This window comes from Panulirus ornatus, chromosome 35 (assembly GCF_036320965.1).
Source record: "Panulirus ornatus isolate Po-2019 chromosome 35, ASM3632096v1, whole genome shotgun sequence".
Classification (NCBI taxonomy): domain Eukaryota; kingdom Metazoa; phylum Arthropoda; class Malacostraca; order Decapoda; family Palinuridae; genus Panulirus; species Panulirus ornatus.
This window is the reverse complement of record NC_092258.1, coordinates 1069982-1085584: the sequence shown is the minus strand read 5'-3', so window position 1 is coordinate 1085584 and position 15603 is coordinate 1069982. Positions and strand designations below refer to the sequence as shown.

At 38.0% G+C, this 15603-nt stretch overlaps 1 protein-coding gene across 2 annotated transcripts in view; it reads left to right on the top strand.

Annotated features, from left to right (window-relative positions):
- LOC139760054 (uncharacterized) overlaps nucleotides 1–15603 on the top strand; it is a 38303-nt gene that overhangs the window by 8061 nt on the left and 14639 nt on the right. For both annotated transcript variants that reach the window (XM_071682819.1, XM_071682820.1), the window contains exons 4-10: nucleotides 1097–1227; nucleotides 2715–2883; nucleotides 7027–7127; nucleotides 9557–9744; nucleotides 10336–10605; nucleotides 11369–11506; nucleotides 14382–14639. In XM_071682819.1, the coding sequence (XP_071538920.1) occupies nucleotides 1097–1227; nucleotides 2715–2883; nucleotides 7027–7127; nucleotides 9557–9744; nucleotides 10336–10605; nucleotides 11369–11506; nucleotides 14382–14639 (1255 nt within the window). The remainder of the gene's footprint in view (nucleotides 1–1096; nucleotides 1228–2714; nucleotides 2884–7026; nucleotides 7128–9556; nucleotides 9745–10335; nucleotides 10606–11368; nucleotides 11507–14381; nucleotides 14640–15603) is intronic.

Below are 15603 nucleotides of genomic sequence, written 5' to 3'. Positions count from 1 at the left end.
CACATACATATATACCCATGCACACAGTTCACACTGTCTGCCTTTATTCATTCCCATCGCCACCTCGCCGCACATGGAATACCATCCCCCTCCCCCCTCATGTGTGCGAGTTAGCGCTAGGAAAAGACAACAAAGGTCCCATTCGTTCACACTCAGTCTCTAGCTGTCATGCAATAATGCCTGAAACCACAGCTCCCCTTCCACATCCAGGCCCCACACAACCTTCCATGGTTTACCCCAGACACTTCACATGCCCCGATTCAATCCACCAACAGCACGTCAACCCCGGTATACCACATCGATCCAACTCACCCCACTCCCTGCCCGCCTCTCACCCTCCTGCACGTTCAGGCCCCAATCACTCAAAATCCCCTTCACTCCATCCATCCACCTCCAATTCGGTCTCCCACTTCTCCTCTTTCCCTCCACCCCCGACACATATATCCTCTTGGTTAATCTCTCCTCACTCATTCTCTCCATGTGCCCAAACCACTTCAAAACACCCCCCTCTGCTCTCTCAACCACGCTCCTTTTATTTCCACACATCTCCCCCACCCTCACACCACTCACTTGATCAAACCACCCCACACCACACACTGTCCCCAAACATCTCATTTCCAGCACATCCACCCTCCTGCGCACAACTCCATCCATAGCCCATGCCTCGCAACCATACAACATTGTTGGAACCACTATGAATATAATGAATATAAAAGTGAATAATGTGAGAAATAGAGTGTAGGAATTGATTCAGTTTGAGCACATATTTGTGCTATTATGGCAAAAGAGGAGTTGACAAATTTTGGAATGATTAGGTTGAATGAAGACTAAATTGAAAGTGTCTGTAGTTTTTTTTTTTTTTTCAGAAGATTGGGAATAAAGGATGTAAACATATATCAGTGAGTTTATTGGTAAAAGGCATAGGAAGAGGCCAAAAGTTATTAATTTAGAAAATGGCTTGCAAGTTATGCACAAAGATACAATGCATAATTGACCATAAATGAAAGGAAACCTTTAGAATGGAAATATGTTTCATATATTTGATTTGTTTATGTTTTACACTTACCAGTTTAATGTACAATTTCACTTCTTACAGAATTTTGGTAGAGCTAATGTCAGACTACCAGAAGGGAAGTAATGCTCCATTTATGGAACCCATTGAGTTGGATCCAGGTAAAAACAAAGATTACTTGGAGGTTGTGAAGAAGCCATTATGGTTGAAAAAAAGTGAGTAAAAAAAATCTTATTTGGTGTCTGAATTTGATGAAACAACATGATTGTTTCATGTTGCATTACTTTTACTGATCTCTCATATTTATTTTCAGTATGTTCCTTTATATACATCCTGTCCATTTTATCTGTCTCTATCTCTGATGACCTTTCTCTTCAGGAACTCACTTATGGGTATGGTAACCATAAAGGAGTCTCCATAAGTGGCGAACTCCATTGCTGCTTCTTAAACATTAGTGTCTTAGCCTTAACAGGCCACTTGCATATACATAATTTTTTTGAAATATTATTTTTCCCTGAATAAATTGCTGTTCACTTTTACACTCATGTAAAGAATTTACATACTTTTTGTCCATGTTCACACATGAATCATGTGCATTAAAAGGAGTTATTGTCAGCTTGATTTTGTGACCCTTATAAAATTATAAACCTTCTGTGTTTTAAGCTTTCATGCATAAATGAAATTATGTTTATTTTCAACTAGTTTTATTTTATGGTGGTTTAATTCTCAGGAAAAAGAAACTGATTACATTGGATTCTAAAACTGAAGGGCCATACCATAACAGAAGCAGCAGAAAACAGACAGCTTAAGGATATGTTTTAGTGCATTATCCTCATTACCCTTAATGTATGAAAATTATGAAAATTTTTAGTATATATAGAATTCTGCTGTTAAAGAACTATCACTGTTATTAGTTTGTCTTTCCATTGGAAAGGTGGCATAAGATGAAATTGGCAAGATAGTTGGTAAATGGGGAATGCCTAGAGTAAATGAGAATGGAACTTTTCATGTGAATGTATGTGCTGATAGGGTTTTATTACATGAAGACACTTCTTTCACTTAATATTCTTGCATACGCTTTTTTTGATATACTTAACAAACTTATTCCCCTATAATTGCTACATGCATCCTTAGCACCTATTCTTTTGAATAAAGGAATGATAATAGCTTTCACCCGTTCCTCAGGCACAACCTGATTCCGTGCTGAATTACATATAAGATGCATCCACTCTGTCACTTTTTCTCCTTCATACTTTAGCATTTCAGCCATAATTCCATCCACTCCAGATGCCTTTCCAGTCTTCACCCTCATTGTTTTCCTTCCTACCTCCTGTTTTGCTATAATGTATCATGAACAACTATCCCTGGGGATAGGGGAGAAAGAATACTTCCCACGTATTCCCTGCGTGTCATAGAAGGCGTCAAAAAGGGGAGGGAGTGGGGGGGGCTGGAAATCCTCCCCTTTCGTTTCTAATTTTCCAAGAGAAGGAACAGAGAAGGGGGCCAAGTAAGGATATTCCCTCAAAGGCTCAGTCCTCTGTTCTTAACACTACCTTGCTAACACAGGAAATGGCGAATAGTATGAAAAAAAATGAATAGCAACACTCTTTTATAACATGCTTTTCTAAGGTTTGTTGATTTATTTTGTGGTATAATTTGAATGAATTATAATGTATATCTGTTTTATCATATCTTCTTGCAGTCAAGGAGGACCTGCTAGCTGGACATTACAAGACTATCACAAATTTAATTGGTGACCTTCGAACTATGCTGGAGAATGCATATAGGTACTATGGACCTGTCAACTCTATTTCCAAAAAAGGCCTACGGCTAGAACACATGATGGAACAGAAGATTGCACTTCTTCCGAAGTATGTTTCTTTTAGTCATTTTATTATACATGAGTACTTCTCCCATCTTAGTTATGTAGTGTATGGAACAGATGAACAGTGGCTTCATTTGTACACATCCACTCTTTAGCTTTCATGTATAATGCACAGAAATTAGAGCCTACCACACAGCCTGTTCCATGATTTACTGAGACCACTTCACATATCCTGTTTCAATCCATTAACAACAAATTGCCCCCATTTACCACATCTCTTCATTTCATTTTATCCCATGCGTGCCTTTCACCTTCATGAATGTTCAGGCCTTCATATGCAAGGGCTTCTTTTGCTCTATCCTCCCATCTTCTTTAGTTACCCCTTTCCTTGCTCCCTTCACTTTTGAAAAGTAAATCGTGTTAGTGTATTTTGTTTACTTTTCATTTGTACAAACTGTTTTAACTCAACCTGATCATCTCTGTCAATCAGGCTACATTTCCTACCACACCTCTGTCTATCTTGTCATTCTGTAAAAGATCAGCTTGCCTGACATTACACATCATCCGTAGACATTTCATTTTCAGCATGTTCACCCACTTCCCTTTTTTTACATTCATGGTCCAAGATCCACCTCCAAACGACACTCAGGACTACTTTGTATTCAAACAGAAACCAACTACTCCTACCATACACTCAGTGGACCTAACACATTAGACCCTTCTACTGCTTGTGATTCACTTTAGTTCATGTCCACTCCTAGGGACAGAAAGCCCTCCACTTCTCACAGATCATTCCCATTCATACTTAATCTTAGACCATCTGTGTTATCCCATGATGCACTTCATGACCATATTTTTGTTTACAATGACTGTCAACCTTCTTCTTTGCACACTTACCCAGACTTTTGTCACCATTTTGTGGAGTTTCTCTCTGGAGTCTGCCACTAAAGTCCTATCATCTTCAAACACAAACTAATTCAGCTCCCATACCCCCTCCCCCTACAGACCATAGATCAACCCATTGCATAAAGATCCTCCTTCACCACCCATCTGCAATCAGATGAACAACTACAGTGACATTACACATCCTTAACACAGACACTCGCCCTACTTCTTACTTGCATAATTGTCTAACATCCCTGGTAAAAATTCCTCTGTATTTAGTAACTTTCTATTTACTTCATATATTCTTAGCACCTTCCGCAGGGTCTCTTTCTCAGCTCTTATCATGTGATATCTCCAGATTCATATATCCAACATATTATTCATTCACTTTCTCCAATTATTTTTGCTATACATTCTTCTAATCAAAAAATGCATGGTCCACACATCTACATCTCTTGAAGCCAAACTGCTTCTCCCCAACCAGATTTTTGTGCCTGCTAGTGCTCTCTCAATCATTTATCCAGATTCTTAATGTCCAACATATTATTCACTCACTTTCTTCAAGTATTTTTGCCGTACATTCTTCAAATAAAAAACACATGGTCCACACATCTACATCTCTTGAAGCCACACTGCTTCTCCCCAATCATATTTTTGTGCCAGCCAGTGCTCTCTCAATCACCAGTCTCCCATACAGCATACTAGATATATTCACTTGATATTTATTCATTAACTGACTGACATGGCACAGCAAAGCATGCCCAGTCATGGCCATCTCTGTAATGTGAGCATTGGCCTTTGCTTCAAATGTACCTGGATAAGAATGCTGTTGAGACTTTCTGCCAGTCTTCAGCCACCTCACCTTGAGCCATATGAATGGTGAATAGCCTAATTAACCAATCAAGAACACAGTCATTTCCTCTTTTTGAGTGATTCAGTTGTAATCCCATCCACTCCTGTTGCCACACATCATCTTATGTAAGGCCTCCACTGCTTCCTTTTTTCACCAAACCATCAATCAGGACTCTTACTCTCCTTGCCACCTTATCCCAAGCACACCACATCAGCAAGCCTGTTATTTGATGAACTTGAGAGTCCTTCAGAATTCTCCTTCCATTCCTTTTACATCTCAGCTTTACTGGTTACCATTTCCCCATGTGCTTTTTTCACAGGTGCACCCATCTATTCTCTTTCAAAACATTTCCTTATTCCCTCTGAAGTTCATCAATTGTTTCTCTCCATCTCTTGTATGCACTCTTCTTCAGCTTGCTTATCTTTTTATTGACTTCCTACTGCTTTATTCTGAATGAATCTCTGATATTTTATCTTTTTTCTCTTTTTTCTCTCTTTTCTCGTTCACTAGCAATATAACTTTCTCATTCCACCTCTTAGTATCCTTTCTCATACACCTGCGTCTTCCACCTGCTTCGCACCTTACCCATACTTGTAAGCACTACTATCCTACTACCCTACTCATCTCCCATTCCCCATGTTTCATAAACTCTAACCCTCTGCAGCTCTTCACTGTCTTTCTGAGTATCTCTGTACACAGACCTCTTTTCCAAGCTCACCTATTTTCATCCTTCTTTCACAAACATTTAATTTCTCTTTATCTAAAACCACTGCAAACTTTCATGCTCATGTTTTTTTTATAGTTATGATTAATGTTTTAAAGAATTTGAAGAAGCATTTTTTTTGTACATTTTGATTCTTCAGTTTAATGTTGTTAATTCTTTTCTTTTTCTTTCATACTTTATTGCCACTTCCTGCATTAGTGAGGTTGCATCGATAATGGACAAAAAAAAGGCCACTTTCAATCATATCCATCTCTAGCTGTCATGTGTATTGAAACCATAGGTCCCTATCTACAACCAGGCCCCACAGACATTTACATAGTTTACCTAGGTTACTGCATATACCCTTGTTCAGTCCATTGACAGCACGTTGACCCCTGTATACCACATCATTCCAATTCACTCTATCCCTTGCATTCCATGTTACCCTCATGCATGTTCATGCCCTGATACTCAAAATCTTTTTCACTCCATCCTTCCATCTCCAGTTTGGTTTCCTCCGTCTGTGTTCCCTTCACTCCTAAAATGTTTTTCCCCTTTGTTAACATTTCTTCACTCATTTTACCTACATGTCCAAACCATATCAGCACATGCCCTTCACCTCTCTCAATCACTTTTTTATTTTCACATCTCTCTCTTACCCTTATATTGCTTACTCTATCAAACCATCTCACACCACATGTCCTCAAACATATAATTTCCAACACATCTGCCCTCTACACATCCTCAACTATAGCCCATTCCTCATATACATAAACAATTTTTAGGACCATTGTACTTTCAGACATACCTGATTTTCCCTCCCACTTAGTAATCTTTCTTTCCACACATTCTTCAGTGCCCCCAAAACCTTTACCCCCCTCACTGACACTAACTCACATCTGCTTCCATGGTCTCAATTGCCATCAGCTCTACTCCCAGGTATCTAAAACACCTCACTTCCTTCAGTTTTTCTCCATTCAAACTCACACCTCAACTTACCTGTCCCTCAATCTTGGTAAAGCTAATGACCTTGCTTTTACTCACATTTACTCTTCACTTATTCTGTTCTCTAACACTGTTCCAAGCTCAGTCACCAACTTCTGCAGTTTCTCAGTTGAATATGCCACCAGTGTTTTATCATCAGCAGACAATATTTGACTCACTTCCCAGGCCTTCTCATCCCTTTCAGACTAAATGTTGTTCCTGTGGAACACATTTCATAATGTTTACACTAGATTTTGAAAGATTCTGGATTGTTGGTCTTGTTAAACTTAGTTATGATGACTTTTTTTATTAGATTCTGATTAAGTATATGAAAATGTGGAAGATTAATGTATTCAAAGTTAGAGTGATTAGATTTGTCGTGATAGATGGTTATTCTGGTTTAGCTTTGACATACCATAAGCAAAGAAAATGGTTAATTATGTAAGTAATTTTCAACTGAGAATATAGTATAAGCTATTGCATAGGTTTTGTGTTATATTGTATGCTAAGGAAAATGAAGGAGAAATATGATAGCAGACAAATGTTATAACCATTCCCTTTACATAGGTATTGATCAGATGCATAAAGCTCCAAAAGTATGCACATGAATCCTTACCTTATGTGTGTTATGACAGAGTGAATTAAGTTTTCCAGTTCTGTCCACATATCTAGAAATGCTTCTTGCTTCATACTTTTTGATTTTTTATTAATAGTGTGTTGTAGGTGACATGACAGTTAACATTAATACAAAATTGATAATGCAGGGAGGTGCGGGAGCTCTGCAGTCTGGAGAAAACTTCTGGTCAACCACCTGAAGACATTACTCAAACGCATCGGAACAAAACTGCCAAGATTTCTGTCAATGGTAAAATACAGATTCCTGTGTTTGTCATTCATTGCTTCTAGAATGAATGCAGAATACAACTGCTCTATCTCTGTTTTAAAGTTTAAGCAGAATTCTTTATATAATTTTTATATTTATGTTATCCATATATGTTTACTGTTTACTACTTTAGTGAGGTTGTGCCAGGAACAGATGAAGAGTATCCTTATCTGCTCACATCTACTCTAGCTGTCATGTGTAATGCACTAAAACCAGTCTTTGAACTTATGACATGGTGGACTGGCTGTTCCTTTTTATCCTTTCTGTTATCAAGTATTGTTTTAATGGTAGAGAAAGCTAATCCAAGTGACTGACCCACATGTACGTGAAGCTCACCTGCCTCAACCCTGCATATCATCATCAAGTCTATATTATTCACTTTCCTGGGCACCTTGGATGCTTTACCTATACTCTCACCACAGGCAGTTTTCCAAACATGATGGGTTTGAAATGATCTATGAATACACTTTGGAGATTGCTAGAAAGGGAGCAGTTGAGACTGAACTGATGCAAAGTATGGTCGGCTTTACAAAACTGACATAGAGAATGGAAAGAAAGATGGTGACAGAAATATTTGTTTGTTCATATTCCCTACATTTGATGGATGTTTAGGAACCATTATAGATACTGCATTTAATAAATGAATATTTTCTTCATGAATGTTACTTGAAAATTCATGATATTAGGCTTCGTGAAGAGGTTAGTGATGGGTAATATGAATATGAGAGTGGGTGATGTGGCAGTTGAGGGTATAATTGGGAAGAATGGGTTCCCCACTGTGAATAAAAGGGGGAACAGCTTGTGAGGTTTTGTGGTAAAAAAGGACTGTGATTGGGAATACCTGGTTTCGATAGAGGAATTTACATAGGTATATGTGGGTGTAGGGCGCGTAGATGGTAGGTTGTCATTATTGAATTATGTTCTAATTGATAGGTCCCCTATCTACAACCATTCCATTGACCTTTCCATTGTTTATCCTGGACACTTCACATGCCCTGATTTAGTCAGCTGACACCATGTCGACCCCTGTATATCACATAGTTCCAATTCACTCTATCTTGTGCATGCATTCTACCTTCTGGCATGGTCACACCCCAATCACTCAAAATATTTTTCACTCCTTTCTTCCTTCTGCAAACTGGTCTCCACCTTCTCTTTATTCCTTCCACTTCTGACACATACAGCTCTTTATCAACCTTTCCTCACTTATTCTCTTTAGATATTCAAACTTTTTCAACACACCCTTTTCATTTCTCTCAGCTACACTTTTTTTTCTTTATCACCACATCTCTCTCTTGCCCTTTTATTACTTAGTCAATCAAATCACCTTACACCACATACCCTCATACATTTCAAATCAACATATTTACCCTCTTACAAACATCCTCATCTATAGTCCATGTCTTGCTTGCATATAATATTGTTGGAACTACTACTTTCAAACATACCCTTTTTGCTCTCCCACATAATGATCTCTGTTTCTACTCAGTCTTCATTGCTCCTAGAATCTTCACACCTCACCCACCATATGACTCACTTCTGCTTCCATGGTTCCATTCACAGACATATCCACTCCCAGTTACCTGAAACACTTCACTTCCTTCAATTTTTCTCCATTTAAATCACACCCCAACTAATTTGTCCCTCAACCCTGCTGAACCTCATGACCTTGCTTTTATTCACATTTACTCTTAACTTCCTCCTTTCACACTCTTCCAAACTCAGTCACCAACTAATGCAGTTCCTCTCTCAAATCTGCCACCAGTGCTGTATCACTAGCAAACAACAACTGACTCACTTCCCTGGCCCTTTCATCCCCTACAGACTACATACTTGCCCCTCTCTCCATGGCTTTCATTTACCTCCCTCATCACCCAATTAGTAGACATATTTAACAGCCATATTGACATCATACACCCCTACTGCAGACCAACCACTTGGAATAACTAATCTCCCTAGTACAAGTTATGTTTTCTCAAAAATGTTTTGGACACCTGCCATCTTGTCAATATTGTAATCACCAGTTCAACATACCACAATACCTTTCATTCTCAAGATGCAACTTCCATACTGAAGACACTGAACTCATACTCGATCTTTGTCTTGCATTAACCCCTTAAAAATATATACAAAACAACACTGCATCTTTTTATCTGTGATCCCATCTTGAGGATGTGGCTGGCTTTCTTATTGTTGCTGGGGCCCCTCAGAAAGGTAAATCTGATTTTTTTTTTTTTCTTTTTGATGAATATGATGGGAGTTTGTAGAAATTGAAAGTCTTATTGGTAATATAGGCAGTCAGAATTTCAGAGTAGGAAGAAAGAAGGAAACAATACCTGCACTAGTGATTAGGATGGTTTAGAGATGAACATGAGTCAAATGGATAACTTTTTCATTTCTTTCACATCCAGGTGACAACTTTTTCTCCTATGTCATGTATCGTGTTCGTGGGTGCAGGGTTCAGCGTGAAAAGGAACTGAAGAGAAGAAGAATGGAGGCCATGAGACAGGCCAAGCGAGATCGTGAACAAGAGGTCATAGAATGGGAGAAGGACTTGATGCGAGAACCAGTCCACTCTCACATGAGAGCAATGTGGGAGGTAAGCTAACCATTGATTTGTCATTGTGAAGAGTTAACCATTACTAAGTAAGGAGGCACCATTTAAGAGATGGAGTAAGGGTACTCCAGTCTGCTTTCAAATTGGCTTACTGAAAAGGGGTAGGGTTCCGTGTGAAAAAGGTGTATTTTTCTCCAGAATTTGCTGTTGATTTGATTGGTTCTGAAGAATTATGGATTGGCATAAACATTTTTATTTTCTTTTATGAAAGATGAATCAAATTTATCAGGTAAACAAATTCAAGCAAAATTTCAGACTTACATGAGTGCTTCAAGTCTGCTCTTGCTTCTTTGTCACTTCCAGTGAATGATTAGAACTTAATTTCATTAATTTTCACTTAGTTGATACAATGTTTTTAAGTGCATTTCAGGTATATCAAAACATATTATCATAATGATGAAATTCTCTGTGAAATTGAAAGAGTATTTCCCAATATAACCCAAGTACATCGGTTGTAGTGCATAAATGTTAATTGTATACACTTGATTTGGTTATGATGTTTACCTAATGATTATAATATGTCTAGTGACTGATAAACACAAGAACCTTTCTGAAATTATTTTTATTTTCCAGTTACCCCAGATTGGCCACTTTATTAATTTAACTTTGAAGACACTCAACATCTATGAAGTACCACAATATGAACTGGAACGCATGTTGCTAATGCCTCGTGCCTCACGTACCTTAGCCATGCTCCTTACTTCACTTTTGTCTTCACCTCAGCAAAGGCAGAAGTTGAATGAAAAGCCTTACATGCCTTATAAGGTTTGGGCTCGGAAACTAGCTCATAAAACCCTCCTGTGGTACAGGTGCTATTACCGGGAAAATTGTGATCCTCATAAGGTAATTAGTGTTAATTTAGGTTGATTACTGAAAAAGGTCATTGGCTTGATAGAATGAATTGGATCAGGCAGTAATATCATCCAAATTCAACTTCCCCCAAAATTGAAGGCTGTATGATTAACTATGCTGACTTTTGAGTGATACTTTGAATTGAATTATGGCAAGCACAGGGTCATTATCCATTCTCATGAGTTCTTTTCCTAGGTTGATTAAAGATATGCTATAATGCATTATTGTGATGTTCAAAAACATCATGAATACTTATGTTTGATAAGGTATGACAAATTTTCGTAGAGTAAATTTTTTTTGTTCACTATTAAACTGTGGAAATTAGTGCACTATAACTGGAATATGAAGGGGTGCATAAACCTTCTGAACACCTTAATGCCTTGGAAAAGTCATTCAGCTTGTTGCAGTGTGCATTAATGAGATTTTCTGTCAAACCATCTATCTGTCTGTTATCACCAATCCATTCTCAAATGAATGGGGTGGATTAGGTGCATACAGCCTACAAACATCATTTACACACCTCAACCCATGTCCAGTATATTAGAGTGAAATTTAGGCTAAAGTTACAAAACTTACTGTTGTTGCACTGCACACTGTAGGTTGATTTGTGAAGTAATAGAGATGTGTTCATTTGTGTTGGATGTACAAATTCTTCTGTAGTTAAATTTAATATTTCTGTGTAATATTGAACTTATTATAGTTAGAGCTGTCATCTAAATGTTTACATCTAAATGTACTGTATTTTTTTTTACAGGTATTTGATCAGATGGGTATTGAGCCTCATTTTTGGCGAGTTTGTGGGCCTACAAATCCTTTTGATCGCCAACTTTTTCATGAAATGACATACCATCAGCGTGTGTGGTTGCTGAAGTCCCTCTGTGACTTCCTTTTGGTGAGTGATTATTATACCTGTTTATGATAACATTTTATTAGAATTTTTGTGTCAACATTACTGTGTCATTGTCCTCTTTCATTTATGAGTGTCATTGTTTAATTGGTATATTTTGCTATATATTTTTGTCTCTTATGTGCATTTAGAAAAGAATTGCCTCTGTCTGGAATTTGGTTCTTCATTAAGACAAAAGAAGGTTGGTAGAGTTTACTTAACTTAGGTGCATTTTGTAAGCCTAACGCAATGACTGGTTGATATTATTAAAGTTATATCATATTTTATCTTCTTTATCATGAAACATAATTCTTAACCCTGTTTCTGTTGCATCTTCTTTTTCATGAGCTTTCTGTAGTCTCACAGGATAATCTGACATTTGCCCAGCAAGTCTAATTGCAAGCTGTTTTGAAGCTTTACCTTGAAAATTTGAAAAAATCATACTGCCTGTTGTGAATTCTCAAGTGGGCCTTAAGTATCTTAAGTTAAGATAGGTATAAGAAACCTGTGTTGTAAACCTTATAGTGCTACTGTGAGTGTTCATGTTATTCTTACAAGGTCCTCTTGGGTTAGGTGGGACCTGTATAATTTTTTCTCTTTGATAGATTCTATGAAATGAGTTTGGAAAATTTATAGTGTCATACAATCTTCATATAAACTACTGGTGTGCAGCTAGTAACATATTAAAAATTTAGACTTGTGCCTTTAATTAGCCTTTATACTTTAACCATTTCATTAGTGTTTTTCCAGCATGTGAATATAAATTTTTTCATTTTTTGTTTTTTGTTAAGTACACTTAATATGATTTTGATTTTTCCCTTATTAATATGATTGTATTTCTGTCATGTTACTGAAACTCATATGAAGTGAGCATATGATGATCAAGGATAAGTATGTTTACTTTGTGAATTAAAAGTTGTGATTCTAAAGTAGCAGCACAAAGGACAAGCAAGCGCATGTGGAAGCTCAGAAGATATTTCTTCAAACTTCGAAAAGGGATGCCATCTAGTCCATATGCCTTGCCTGTGTCCAGGGAGAGGAGTAATTTTTAGGACAATGCAGAAAGGGATTAAGGGAGGGGCATCAGATTAGTAAGAAGTGTGAAAGGGGTGAGTGTCACAGTCGTCCATTGTTAAGTTTGAAGTGAAAAACATCAGAACGAGAAGCTTTGTCTTTAGGAGAGATGGCTGTATTGTTGCTGGACTGAAAAACAAAGACAAAAGAAAGCTACCACAAAAGATGTTAGGGATTCTTTGGCTGAAAAGCAGAGAAACCTTGTTAATGGAAGAAGAAAAAAAAGATGTCACTCTTCCTTTGAATAAAGGATAGCTTTGCTTTGCAAATTCTTTACAAGTATGGTGGTTTTGAGTTGACATGAAAACTGAGCGAAAGACATGGGAAAAGGATTTTTAGTTTTGATTTTTACACTAAACGGTATGACAGTGGTAGATGGAATATGTGTTTGCTCATCCCACCTTGAAGGTTGGAGTAACATACGTGACATAGGTTGTTTTAAAAGATTTGTAAGATTTTGGTAAGGAATTCAAATGAATGGTATGAAAGTAGGATTCTTTATCATCCACTTAATATGAATAAATGGCTTATTTTATGCCCTTTTTCTTTTACAGAATATATGGTGTGGGAGGAAAGTTGTTAGAAGCAGTGAAAAGTTTTTATCGAGGATGTAAGGCATGTGTACGTGTAGGAAGAGAGGAAAGTGATTGGTTCTCAGTGAATGTAGGTTTGCGGCAGGGGTGTGTGATGTCTCCATGGTTGTTTAATTTGTTTATGGATGGGGTTGTTAGGGAGGTAAATGCAAGAGTTTTGGAAAGAGGGGCAAGTATGAAGTCTGTTGGGGATGAGAGAGCTTGGGAAGTGAGTCAGTTGTTGTTCGCTGATGATACAGCGCTGGTGGCTGATTCATGTGAGAAACTGCAGAAGCTGGTGACTGAGTTTGGTAAAGTTTGTGGAAGAAGAAAGTTAAGAGTAAATGTGAATAAGAGCAAGGTTATTAGGTACAGTAGGGTTGAGGGTCAAGTCAATTGGGAGGTGAGTTTGAATGGAGAAAAACTGGAGGAAGTGAAGTGTTTTAGATATCTGGGAGTGGATCTGGCAGCGGATGGAACCATGGAAGCGGAAGTGGATCATAGGGTGGGGGAGGGGGCGAAAATTCTGGGGGCCTTGAAGAATGTGTGGAAGTCGAGAACATTATCTCGGAAAGCAAAAATGGGTATGTTTGAAGGAATAGTGGTTCCAACAATGTTGTATGGTTGCGAGGCGTGGACTATGGATAGAGTTGTGCGCAGGAGGATGGATGTGCTGGAAATGAGATGTTTGAGGACAATGTGTGGTGTGAGGTGGTTTGATCGAGTGAGTAACGTAAGGGTAAGAGAGATGTGTGGAAATAAAAAGAGCGTGGTTGAGAGAGCAGAAGAGGGTGTTTTGAAGTGGTTTGGGCACATGGAGAGAATGAATGAGGAAAGATTGACCAAGAGGATATATGTGTCGGAGGTGGAGGGAACGAGGAGAAGAGGGAGACCAAATTGGAGGTGGAAAGATGGAGTGAAAAAGATTTTGTGTGATCGGGGCCTGAACATGCAGGAGGGTGAAAGGAGGGCAAGGAATAGAGTGAATTGGAGCGATGTGGTATACCGGGGTTGACGTGCTGTCAGTGGATTGAATCAAGGCATGTGAAGCGTCTGGGGTAAACCATGGAAAGCTGTGTAGGTATGTATATTTGTGTGTGTGGATGTATGTATATACATGTGTATGGGGGGGGGTTGGGCCATTTCTTTCGTCTGTTTCCTTGCGCTAGCTCGCAAACGCGGGAGACAGCGACAAAGTATAATAAAAAAAAATAAAAAAAAATATTCTTTTACAGCACAACCACAAAACTGTGCAAGAGGTTATTGCAGAGCAGACAGAGGCAGACCAACGGGAATATTACCTTGGACAGGATCGTGATGGCAATGAATACCTTCATTTCCCACAGTTCTGTGGGCAGGACCTGAGAATCTATAGACGTGCACGAGTACCATCTCCTGAGATCACCCCTCAGGTGGAGGAAATTGTTGAAGGAAGTATCTTACCAATAGAAAAAATCAAAGAGCATAGGAGAAAGATGAGAAAATTTAGACAAGTAAGTAGAGGACTATACACTGCCTTTAGAGTCCCCTTTTTCAAACTCACTTCTTCAATTTTTGCATATTCCTTATAAGTATCAGTAAGACATTTTAAGAAAATCAAGTCATGCCTCTTCATTTTCTGATAGTATTTGAAATATCTGAGAATGATATGTGGTTTTAGATGAGTTAATTATTTAAGGAACAACAGTCTGAGAGTAATGAGGGTAGTCTGATTGAGAGAACCCATCTAGGTGTACTGTAATGGTTTTGGTATATTGAGGGGATAAGTGAGAGGCTAACAAAGAGGAGAACAGATTGAGGGATAGAGTGAAAGAGGCATTAGGGTATCGGCATTATCATTCAGGAAGATGAGGTTGTAATTAAGTTTTACAAGGGTAAGAATTAGAAGGAAGGAATTTTAGTAATGTGGTATATGGGGATGGGTTGATGGGGTGAATCAGAGTACTACTCTGGTTTTATTATACTGAAATATGACACCTAATGGTTGAATGTTTGCAAATGAGGCCAGTTATCATTTCTTTGTGATGGTACTTCACTTAGAGTGGGAAAGGCAGACAAATATAAGAAGTTTGAATCAGAGTCTTAGCTATCTTGAAGGACTAGAAAATCCTTTCTTTATAAGGAAAGTTCTATCATAAGTGGAAGTTATTGATCAGTCTTATTTGTTTATGGTATATGGATCGTCTCATTTGCCAAAAGGATTTGATGTTATTTTAGTTATACCATCACTGGTGTACTTTATGACTAATATGAATAAACTTTGAAATGAATTAAATTACCTTCTGTTACCCATTATCACCAGATCAGCATTATAGGAAGAATAGTTATATTCATTTCTAGCTCTACAATTCTTAACATGCTCATAGCATGTGAAAAGGTTTGCTTATTATGTATGATAATTGTGATACTTGCTAGAGCTGATGATTATATGGGGTCCCTGACTTACAAGAGTCTAAC